The following is a 12,158-nucleotide window of genomic DNA, read 5'->3' on the forward strand; positions in this document are numbered from 1 at the left end:
GCTGGCTGTGGTGAGGGGGGCGTGGTTTGCGCACTGTCTGCACGGAGAGATGAGTCAAGGGGCTGGGCGGTGAGTAAGTGGATCAAGGACAAATGATAAACACCTGTGTCTGATTGCAGTGATTGGTGTGGGGAGACGGTTAAAAGCGGCACAGTGGGAGAAGGACGGAGAGAGAGAACAGGCTGGAACTCGGGCTGTCTATTTAAAGCTGTGAATCAGCGGGAAGGAGTGGGACCTGAAACTCCCTGTGGACGTATATGCAGTGGACTGAGAAGCTGTCATCAACGACGTGGAAAGAGTTTATGAATGAGAGTTGCTGCAGCAGAGGCTACGGTGAACGCACTGTGTGCGCACCTTTGTTTTGTGTTTGAAAGAATAAAATACAGTTCGAGTTCCAGTCTCGCCGACCCTGTCTCCTTCTTCCTATATATTGAGTAAGAACCCTGTTACACTGGTGCCGAAAAACCCAGGAAGAAGGAGTCTGCCGCCGCCATGCAGAGCCCGTCAGGATCGCCATTTTCGGAGATCATCCAGTCACTCGCGGCTCTTCAGCGCGATCAACATCAAGCCCTGCTGAGCATGAAGGAGGAACAGGACCAGCGCTTCCAGGCGCTCCTCCAAGGCCAGCAGCAAGACCGCGAGTTGTTCCGGAGCTGTATCGGCCAGGGGATTCCGGCCACTCCCCCACCAGCTGCAGCCTCGGCCACACCATTGACCCTCGGGAAGATGGGTCCACAGGACGACCCGGAGGCGTTCCTGGACCTTTTCGAGAAGGCGGCCGAGGCCCGGGAGTGGCCCAAAGAAGACTGGCCGTTGCGACTCATCCCACTGTTGTCCGGTGAGTCGCAGATCGCCGCCCACCAACTGCCAGTCGCGAATCTCCTGGCCTATGACGACCTGAAGCGTGCCATCCTTCAGCGGGTCGGCCGGACCCCCGAACAGCATCGACAACGCTTCAGATCCCTGACCTTGGAAGAGTCCGGCCGGCCCTTCGTGATGGCACAACAGCTCCGGGACTCCTGCCGAAAATGGCTGACGGCCGAGGGTAGCGACGTCGAGAAAATGATTGATCACGTGGTACTGGAGCAGTTCGTGGGGAAGCTTCCGAAGAGGACTGCCCAATGGGTCCAGTGCCACCGCCCGACGTCGCTAGACCAGGCCATTCAACTGGCGGAGGATCACATGGTGGCGTGCTCAGGGGTCGGCGAAACCCTCCCATCAGTCTCTCTCTCTCCCTCTCTCCCTCTCTCTCTCTCCGCCTCTCTCCCTCCTAAACCTCTCCCCGCTCCCAGGTCTCGAGGGGGCCTGGTGCCCCGCCCAGCGCCGCGGTGGAAGTCTGGCTGGCCAACGGATAGCGCTTCCGCGGGGAGAACGGGTCCGCGGGGGCCAACAGCGGGGGACACGTCCACCCTGGTTCCGGGGACAACCCTCTCCTCACGGCAATCCCTTGTTCCCCTTCCCGCCGCTGGGGCAGCGGTAAAGCCTGGGCCGGCCTGTTGGCGCTGTGGGGACCCGGGCCATTTTATCGACCGGTGTCCCGTGATGGAGGTGGGGACACTGGTCCGGATCCCCGACGCGCCAACGGCCGCCCCCGATCAAGCTGGCTTGTACCAGATACCTGTGAGTATAAAGGGGGGTACCTATCAGGCTTTGGTGGATTCGGGATGTAACCAGACCTCTATTCATCAAAGCCTGATTCGGTCCGGGGCATTGGATAACAGCCGCTTGGTTAGGGTTCGGTGTGTGCACGGGGAGGTGGAAAATTATCCGTTAATGTCCGTCGCGATTCTATTTCGGGGACAAAAGCATAAGGTGGAGGCGGCAGTTAATCCGCGCCTCCAGCATCCGCTAATTCTGGGAACTGATTGGCCAGGTTTTGCGAATCTATTGGGGATTTTATGTGCGGATGCTTCTTGGAGAACGAAGCAGCAGGGGAAGACAGCGGTGGTGCAGGTGGGGGAGGCTGTACCGGGACCTCTGGGTGCTGCTGTAGGGGAAGAGAGAGCTTTAGAGAGAAATCTCATCTCTGAGCGCGATGATTTTCCCCTAGAGCAGTCCCAGGATGAAACGCTCAAACACGCGCTTGATTCGGTCCGTTCCATCGACGGACAGCTACTCCACCCGGACCAACCGCTCTCGTATCCCTACTTTTGCATAATTAAAGATAGGTTGTATCGGGTGACCCAAGACGCCCAGACAAAGGAAGATACAACCCAGTTATTAGTGCCAAGGAGCCGCCGGGAAATGCTTTTCCAGGCGGCTCACTGTAATCCGATGGCCGGACATTTAGGACAAAAGGCTACACTAAACCGTCTCATGGCCCGATTCTTTTGGCCGGGCATTCACGAGAATGTGCGCAGGTGGTGCGCGTCTTGTCGTGAATGTCAGTTGGTAAATCCACCGGCCAGTCCAAAAGCACCCTTGTGCCCCCTTCCACTGATGCAGGTCCCCTTCGAACGAATTGGCATGGACCTCATCGGGCCATTAGAACGGTCAGCACGGGGGCATCGTTTTGCGTTAGTCTTGGTGGATTACGCAACACGATACCCGGAGGCAGTTCCGCTTCGCAACATCTCGGCTAAGAGTGTGGCAAGCGCGCTCTTCTCATTAATCTCCCGGGTGGGGATCCCTAAGGAGATCCTCACCGATCAAGGCACGGCGTTTATGTCACGGACGGTTCGCGAACTTTATGAATTATTGGGCGTTAAATCGATTCGCACCAGCGTCTATCACCCACAAACGGATGGTCTGGTCGAACGCTTTAATCGCACGTTAAAAACCATGATTCGTAAGTTCGTTCACGAAGACGCCAAAAATTGGGATAAGTGGTTAGAACCCCTATTGTTTGCTGTGCGAGAGGTCCCCCAAGCCTCCACGGGGTTTTCCCCCTTCGAGCTTCTCTTCGGTCGTCAACCTCGTGGGGTGTTAGACGTACTGAGGGAGACTTGGGAGGACGGACCGTCGGCTAGTAAGAACGAAATTCAGTATGTCCTGGACCTGAGAACAAAACTCCACACACTGGGGCGGCTATCCTTGGAGAATTTGTTACATGCTCAGAACAGACAGAAACAGCAGTACAATAGGGGGACTAAACTCCGTCAATTTTCACCGGGAGATAAAGTGCTTGTATTACTCCCCACGTCCAGCTCGAAATTACTTGCAAAGTGGCAAGGGCCCTTTGAGGTCACACGGCGAGTCTGTGATCTCAACTATGAGGTAATTCGAACAGACAGGGGCGGGGGACGTCAGACGTATCACCTCAACCTACTAAAAAAATGGGTTGAGGCTGAGGCAGTGATGCTGGCGACGGTGGTGAGCGGGGAGGAGGATCTCGGACCAGAGGCGAGTGTTAAATCGCAATCCTGCTCTCTGGCTCCATCTGGTGACCATCTCTCGCCCTCACAGCTCACTGATATTAAAAGATTACAAGCGGAGTTTTCTGATGTGTTCTCGCCTCTGCCTGGTCGAACGAATCTCATTCAGCACCACGTTGAGACCGATCCGGGGGTCGTTGTACGTTGCCGTCTGTATCGATTGCCTGAACACAAGAAGAAAACGGTTCAGGCCGAATTAGAGACAATGCTGGACCTGGGGGTAATAGAAGAGTCCAACAGTGACTGGGCCAGCCCGATAGTTTTAGTTCCAAAACCTGACGGCTCGATTCGGTTCTGTGTGGTCTATAGAAAGGTAAACGCGGTGTCCAAATTTGATGCTTATCCAATGCCGAGGATTGACGAATTGCTTGATCGGCTTGATCGGTTCTGCTCGCTTTTATTCGACGCTGGACTTAACAAAGGGATATTGGCAGATCCCCTTATCTCCAATGTCCAAAGAAAAGACAGCTTTTACCACGCCGTTCGGGTTACACCAATTCGTCACGCTTCCGTTCGGTTTGTTCGGGGCACCGGCGACTTTTCAGCGGCTGATGGACAGAATTCTCCGGCCGCATGCTGCATATGCCGCGGCGTATCTGGATGATATTATCATCTATAGCAATGATTGGCAGCGGCATATGCAGTATTTGCGTGCTGTCCTGAAGACGCTGAGAAGAGCTGGGCTCACGGCCAACCCGAGGAAGTGTGCAATTGGGCGGGTAGAAGTAAGGTATCTGGGCTTCCACTTGGGTCACGGACAGGTGCGTCCCCAAATTGATAAGACAGCAGCGGTTGCAACCTGTCCGAGTCCTAAGACCAAAAAGGAGGTGAGACAGTTCCTGGGGCTAGCGGGATATTATAGACGTTTCGTTCCCAATTATTCGGACCTCGCTAGCCCGCTGACTGATCTGACTAAAAAGGGCGCGCCAGATACGGTCCAGTGGACGGAGCAGTGCCAGCAGGCTTTTACCCAGATAAAGGCTGCTCTGTGCGGAGGACCGCTTTTACATGCTCCTGACTTTTCTCTCCCCTTTGTCCTGCAGACAGATGCGTCGGATAAGGGGTTGGGCGCGGTTCTGTCCCAGGAGGTGGAGGGGGAGGAACGGCCGGTGCTGTACATCAGTCGGAAGCTCTCCAAGAGAGAGACGATGTACAGCACCATTGAGAAGGAGTGTTTGGCCATCCGCTGGGCTGTCCTTACCCTCCGCTATTACCTCCTGGGACGGGAGTTCACCCTGTGTTCGGACCACGCTCCTTTGCAGTGGCTCCACCGCATGAAAGATACCAACGCGCGGATCACCCGTTGGTATCTGGCCTTACAACCCTTTAAGTTTCAGGTGGTCCACAGGCCGGGGGCGCAGATGGCGGTGGCCGACTTCCTCTCCAGGAAGGGGGGGGGGGGGCTGCAGGCCGGACGGTTCCCTGGCCTGAGTCGGGCGGTGGGGGTTATGTGGTGAGGGGGGCGTGGTTTGCGCACTGTCTGCACGGAGAGATGAGTCAAGGGGCTGGGCGGTGAGTAAGTGGATCAAGGACAAATGATAAACACCTGTGTCTGATTGCAGTGATTGGTGTGGGGAGACGGTTAAAACCGGCACAGTGGGAGAAGGACGGAGAGAGAGAACAGGCTGGAACTCGGGCTGTCTATTTAAAGCTGTGAATCAGCGGGAAGGAGTGGGACCTGAAACTCCCTGTGGACGTATATGCAGTGGACTGAGAAGCTGTCATCAACGACGTGGAAAGAGTTTATGAATGAGAGTTGCTGTAGCAGAGGCTACGGTGAACGCGCTGTGTGCGCACCTTTGTTTTGTGTTTGAAAGAATAAAATACAGTTCGAGTTCCAGTCTCGCCAACCCTGTCTCCTTCTTCCTATATATTGAGTAAGAACCCTGTTACACTGGCCTTCAGAGGTAAAAGCAAAACCTGACAAGTGGTTCTTTGTAATGTGTGAGATTACAACCCTTCTCAGACAGACAATAAAAAAAATTCATTTTAGAAGAAAGGGTACATTTAGCACCTAAGTATTTAGATTTAATATCACATTACGTCCACTTAATGCAATCCAAGGTTTTTTTTAATCATGTTTTTTGTTTTACCTGGAAAATATTTCATTGTTAAATATATATTAGAGACATAGATTATTTTTTAATCTAGATTAATCTTGAAATTAATCTGGATTAAAACGGCTCATTTGAGTTCTACCAAATGCGTTCTTATGTGTGCTATACCCAAATAAATAACCTTGCAGGTAGTTTGCAATTAGGCCTAAATATGTTTTATACAAGATTTAACACTGGAATGTTCATATTATAATGAGAGTAAACATAATTATTTTATTCTATTGTCAACCCTAGTTTTAACCAGCACGAAATAATAACTATGCATAATACAGAAATCAGTTCGGGCCACGTGTCGACTGGAGGTGCTGCCCTGCGTGCGCGCGTCACGTGGAGCGCGGCTGCAGCGTGTTTGCGCGGCCCTTCCCAGCGCGTGCATGGTCGGTTTCTTGCGCATGGCTCCGTTGTTCCATGGGGAGTCACGTGGCATTTGTTGGCATTAAGCGCGAGTGTTTGAAAGGCTTAAAGTCTTTGAGGTGACGTTACCCGAGGAAATAGTTCGGCAAAGTCCACTTCCTTTCCTGGGAGATGAACATGGTAGTCCATTTGAGGAAAAGACGAAACTTTTAGACGAACAAAAGAAAAGATCCATGGTCCGATCAGATCTCCGTAAGGAGATCGCGAGCGTTACATGTTTCAGTGATAAGAAGCCAGGCGGAGGCGGAGTCGGCGCGCTCCTTTTATCTCCTTGGCGAAATCCATCCCCTTCCTGTTGGCTTGAGCCAATCGGGGAGATGGACGTTGCTCGCAGGAACTCTTGGTTTATTGTCCTTTGTTCCTCAGCGCGCGTGTAAGGATGATAAAATTGATGTAGTAATGATACATTGAATGGGTTTGTGCAAGTTAAAAATCTTTATTTTATATCTTAAGGTTCAAGTTAAAATGTTTAAGTCATTGCACTGTTTGGTTAAAATATTTAATTCATTTCTTTGTAAAACGAGAGGGGAAAGTACATGTATGATCGGTAGATCAAGTCAAGTCAAGTCACATTTATTTATATAGCGCTTTTCACAATACAGATTGTATCAAAGCAGCTTCACAGTGATAACATGTAAGTAGCACAACACAGATCAACAACATTGCTAAACACTAAATAAATAACCCCAACTGAGCAAGCTCAAAGCAAGCCAAAAGCAAGGCGACAGTGGCAAGGAACCAAAACTCCATCAGATTGGATGGAGAAAAAACCTTGGGAGAACCCAGGCTCAGTCGGGGGCCAGTTCTCCTCTGGCTTACATTCATATTGTTTAAATATAAATATTAAATATAAATATTGTTTATGAATCAAACGGCGCCATAACATATCGCAGGCGTTGAGTCGTCTCATCACAGGCGTTGAGTCGTCTCATCACAGGCGTTGGGGCATCCGAAATCCCCGTGAGAGGCTGGACACAAAACTGGACCTGACGAACGCCATTTTTCTCGGGATAAGCGTACCGAGATAACAGCAGAAAGGCAGATGGGAAATAATTAGCATAGCTGATGTTCATAATAATTTCCGTTATAACTCACAAACTCTCCGTAACCCGAACTCTCCGCAACCCAACCATACGCGCCGACCCGTTTGTCTAAAAGGCTGTCGAGCCCCACTGGTGCGTTAAGCAGTTTCAGTGGCAAACGGTTCCGTATGGCATAACAGAGGACTAGAAGGTAAGCATTATGTGAATGCTTGACTAAAGAGATGCGTCTTTAATCTAGTTTTGAACTGTGTCAGCGAGTCAGAGGCTCGGACCGTATCGGGAAGGCCATTCCAGAGTTTTGGAGCTAAATGCGAGAACGCCCTCCCTCCTTTACTGGACTTCGATATCCTAGGAATGACCAGAAGCCTTGAATTTAGTGATCTTAAGGAACGCGGTGGATTGTAGGGCGAAAGAAGGTCCGTTAAGTACATAGGTGCTAAACCATTTAGGGCTTTATAGGTCAGTAGTAGTATTTTGTAGTTGATGCGGAACTTAATAGGTAACCAGTGTAGAGATGATAAAATCGGTGTTATATGATCATATTTTCTTGACCTAGTAAGAACTCTAGCAGCTGCATTTTGTACTAACTGTAGCTTGTTTATTGAGGATGCAGGACAACCAGCTAATAAAGCATTACAGTAATCTAGTCTCGAGGTCATGAATGCGTGAACTAATTTTTCTGCATCAGAAATAGATAGCATGTTACGTAGCTTAGCAATGTTTCTAAGGTGGAAAAAGGCTGTTCTTGTAACATATGAAATATGATTTTCGAACGACAAGTTGCGGTCTAGTATAACACCCAGGTCTTTTACTGTTGTGGATAAAGTAACAGGACATCCGTCTATATTAAAGTTGTATTGTGAGAGGTTTTGTGAGTAGTTTTTTGGACCAATAAGTAATACCTCCGTTTTATCTGAATTTAATAGCAGGAAATTACGCGTCATCCAGCATTTTATATCTTTGAGACACTCTGTCATTTTAGATGAGTTAGTGTTTTCATCTGGTCGTGATGAAATATATAATTGAGTGTCGTCAGCGTAACAGTGGAAATTAATTCCATGTTTTCTTATAATATTACCAAGTGGCAGCATATATATTGAGAATAGCAGAGGGCCTAAAACTGATCCTTGCGGTACTCCATAGTCTACTGACGTTATCTTTGATTTTTTCCCATTTAAACAGACAAAATGAGAACGGTCCGATAAGTACGATCTAAACCAGCTTAATGCCTGTCCCTGGACACCGGTGAAGTTTTGTAGTCGATCCAAGAGTATTATATGATCTATAGTGTCGAACGCAGCGCTAAGATCAAGTAGGACTAGTATTGAGATACAGCCTTGGTCAGAAGCTAAAAGTAAATCATTTGTAATTTTAACTAGCGCAGTTTCTGTACTATGATGCGGTCTGAATCCTGACTGGAATTTTTCATAGATATAATTTTCTTGCAAAAAAGAGCACAATTGAGCGGACACTACTTTTTCAAGTATTTTGGACATAAATGGAAGATTTGAAATGGGTCTGTAATTTGCCAAGTTATTTGGATCTAATTGCGGTTTCTTAATGAGCGGTTTTATTACAGCCAGCTTGTATATTTTTGGGACATGACCTAAAGATAAAGACGAGTTAATAATATTGAGGAGAGGCTCTTCCACTACAGGTAATAGTTCTTTCAGTAGTTTAGTGGGTATTGGATCTAATAAACAAGTTGTTGGTTTAGATGCAATGATAAGTTTATTTAGCTCCTCCTGTCCTATCATTGTAAAGCGGTTTAGTTGTTCTAGAGGGTCCATAATTGAAGCTGAATCATAAGACACCATAGCGGATTGTACATTTATAATTTTGTTTCGGATGCTTTCTATTTTCGCATTGAAGTAATTCATAAAATCATTACTACTAAACTGTAAAGATATATTTTGCTCTGGTGATGTCTGTTTATTTGTTAGTCTAGCCACGGTGTTAAATAAAAACCTTGGATTATTTTGGTTATTTTCGATTAGTTTGCGGAGATGCTCAGCCCTGGCTGTTTTTAGTGTTTTTTTATAACGTGACATACTGTCTTTCCACGCGATTCTAAAGACCTCTAAATTAGTTTGTTTCCATTTACGCTCTAAGTTGCGAGTTTCTCTCTTGATAGCATGTGTAGCACTGTTGTACCACGGTGCTTTAATTTTCTCTCGAACCTTTTTTAATCTAATTGGCGCAACAATATCTAATGTACTAGTAAGAATGGTGCTTAAACTACTAGTCATTTCCTCTAATTCATCTGTTTGTTTGGGTTCACTTAGCAGCTTAGATAGATCAGGTAAGCTATTTGAAAATCCATCTATAGTGGTTGGAAGGATTGTTCTGCCTGGTCTATAACGTGGCGCAACATGACATATTTCAGCAGTACGTATTATGCAAGTCACCATGTAATGATCAGTGACATCATCGCTTTGCGGTATAATATCTATATCAGTTGGATCGGTTCCATATGATATAATTAAATCTAGTGTATGATTTAGACGATGAGTGGGACCACTGACGTTTTGTTTGACCCCAAAGGAGTTTAATAAATCTGTAAACGCAGCCCCTAAAGCATCATTTGTATTATCTACGTGTATGTTAAAATCTCCAGCAATTATTGCTTTATCGACATTTACCAATAGATCCGAGAGAAAGTCTGCGAACTCTTTTAGGAATTCAGCATATGGCCCTGGAGGTCTATATACAGTAGCCAGGGCTAGAGATAATATAGATTTCCTTCTTACATCTAAGAGCATAACATTTAGCACAAGTACTTCAAATGAATTAAACCTGTGACCTGTTTTCTGAGTAATATTAAAAATATCTTTATAGATTGTTGCAACACCGCCGCCACGACCGATCAGACGAGGCTCATGTTTATAACAGTATCCTGGCGGAGTAGATTCGTTTAGACCGAAATACTCATTTGGTTTAAGCCAGGTTTCAGTAAGGCACAGAACATCGAAGTTATTGTCTGTGACCATTTCATTTACGATAACCGCCTTAGGTGTGAGCGATCTAATGTTTAGGAGACCTAGCTTTAGAAATTGTTTTTGTTGACTGATATTTAGATTTTATGGTTTAATTACAATAAGATTTTTGCTAGATCCTACACTAGATTTATTGTTTGGCTTCACTAAACGAGGAATAGACACAGTTTCTATATAATGTTCCACACTATGCTTATTAGTTAAGTTTGGACCGCAAAGGCTGTAATTTGGACTTTGACTCATTAGTCATCTGGTGCGTAATGTCTTGGAAATGTTGTCCGACAGCACAGCCGCTCCGATTCGGCTGGGATGGAGACCATCTGTGCTGTACAGCCTCGGTCTTTCCCAAAACAGATGCCAGTTATTTACAAAGTGCAGCCCCTGTTCATTACACAATGACATTAACCATTCATTTAATGCAAAAAGTCTACTGAACCTTTCCTGTCCTTGTCTGTACGTGGGAAGCGGTCCAGACACGATGATCGCTGCTTTAGGCGCTGTGCTGCGTACCGTCTCGATCAGGCTCCTGTAGTCCTTCTTCAGAACCTCCGTCTGCCGCAGCCTAATGTCGTTCGCTCCCGCGTGCAGCACAACAGCTCCGACGCGCTCGTCCCCGTTCAGGATCTCGGGAACCTGTGCAGCAACATCAAGAACACGAGCACCAGGAAAGCAGTGAGTGCGCACTTTACCTTTATCCGAATTAGCGCGGACATGGCGGACTATGGATGTGCCGATGATCACGGCGTCATCGCGTTCCGGCTCGCGAAGAGGGGAGAAGCGGTTCCGGGTGGAGATCTCGAAGACCGGGAGGGGCGGAGAGGCAGCTCTGGCTCGAGTCTTCCGCTGTGTGATCCATGGTCCATGTTGTTTCGGTGCCGGAGTGAATGAAGCCTTAGATGATCGCATCTTCCTCGGCAGAGTAACGTACGGCGTAGATGAACTCGGAGTCAAAGAGTGATTTGATTTGTTAGCGTCGGCGCGTGATGCTTCAAGCGTTGAGCGCCGATCCAGCAGCTCGGCTTGCTTCACCAGCAGACCGCGGATCTGTTTCTCGACGTATTCCAGCTCCTGCTTCACCGTGAAGAGCTCGAATGTGTCTTCATCTGCACTCAAAGGTAATGTTAGAAACGCATCTGATATGTTCGCCATTATAACGGATGATCAGTAAATTAGTAGTGATACTACAACTATCACTACTAATTTAGGATTGAAATGTCGGAAATAACCAGGATTCAGTGAAACGGGTGTAAAATGAGACGATCAATAGGCGAGAGGGCACGCGTGGAATGCTAGCGGGCTAAAGGCTAGTAGCCAGGATTTAGGGAGGTTGGATATAAGTAGCGATATCAAAGCAATCCAATTGTTTTTTATAAGGAATACTATCGAGGATAAGTTCACATAATATAAAAATAGAAAGTGCTTGTTTATAAATAAGTGGTAAAGAAGAAAATCAAGGATTTGTGAAGAAATTCTCCGGAGCTACAAACACAAACAACCGATCGCTCGCGCACGCGCAGTGGTCTCCTCTCCTAGAGCAGGTAATACACCCTGCTATTTTGCAAGTTCTCCTTTCATCAGTGATCCATTGCTTTGTAAGTCAAGGAGCTAAATAGGATAAAAAAAGACAATATGTGTTTAAAATGCTTATTTAACTTCTATAACATTTTTGGGTAGTGTACTTTAAGTTACAATATGCTGTGTTTGCTTGTTTATATACGTTTCACTTTCTTTTGCTGTAAGTTTAAGTTCCGGTTTGTGATCAGAGGATCTGTGAACAATTGCTTATGCCTTGTTCAGCCTGTGTAAGGAACGCGCGGCTTACATTCGTCCATTACAACATTGGATTTGACTGAAGCCACATCGTGTCCGTGTCATATCTTTCTATTTCCCTTTTAACAGGTAAGAAAGTGGGCTGTAATATGTTTGAACGATTTATATAAGTGTCTAATACCATAGGGAACATGTAGGGAGTACATTTATAGTTTATAGTAATTGATATATGCACATTTAGCAGGTTAACCGTGAAGTGTTGATCCAGTGTTGCCTGTATGCTAACTATGTCACATGGGCCGAGATTAATAGCGTGGTGCTAATGTAAAAGTGCAGGCGCCGCCATTTTCTCTGTGTATTTGTTTTATATTGTAAAAAAAAAGGTAAAAGTATTATTGTTAAAGTTTATACAAAAATAGTGTTTAATGTGAAGAGGCAATATAC

At 46.9% G+C, this 12,158-nt stretch overlaps 1 protein-coding gene across 1 annotated transcript; it reads left to right on the forward strand.

Annotated features, from left to right (window-relative positions):
• Nucleotides 1–450: 450 nt before the first annotated feature.
• On the forward strand, nucleotides 451–5,006 carry LOC148970942 (uncharacterized). The gene is made up of 2 exons (XM_089122833.1): nucleotides 451–1,620; nucleotides 4,937–5,006. The coding sequence occupies exons 1-2, from the start codon at nucleotides 493–495 to the stop codon at nucleotides 4,937–4,939; spliced, it is 1,131 nt and encodes a 376-aa protein (XP_088978959.1). The 5' UTR covers nucleotides 451–492; the 3' UTR covers nucleotides 4,940–5,006.
• Nucleotides 5,007–12,158: the final 7,152 nt, after the last annotated feature.

Source organism: Pimephales promelas, chromosome 18 (genome assembly GCF_988280905.1).
Source record: "Pimephales promelas chromosome 18, fPimPro1.hap1.1, whole genome shotgun sequence".
Classification (NCBI taxonomy): domain Eukaryota; kingdom Metazoa; phylum Chordata; class Actinopteri; order Cypriniformes; family Leuciscidae; genus Pimephales; species Pimephales promelas.

Coding starts and splice junctions, on each gene's coding strand:
- LOC148970942 (XM_089122833.1), top strand. CDS start 493: ATGCAGAGCCCGTCAGGATCGCCATTTTCGGAGATCATCCAGTCACTC.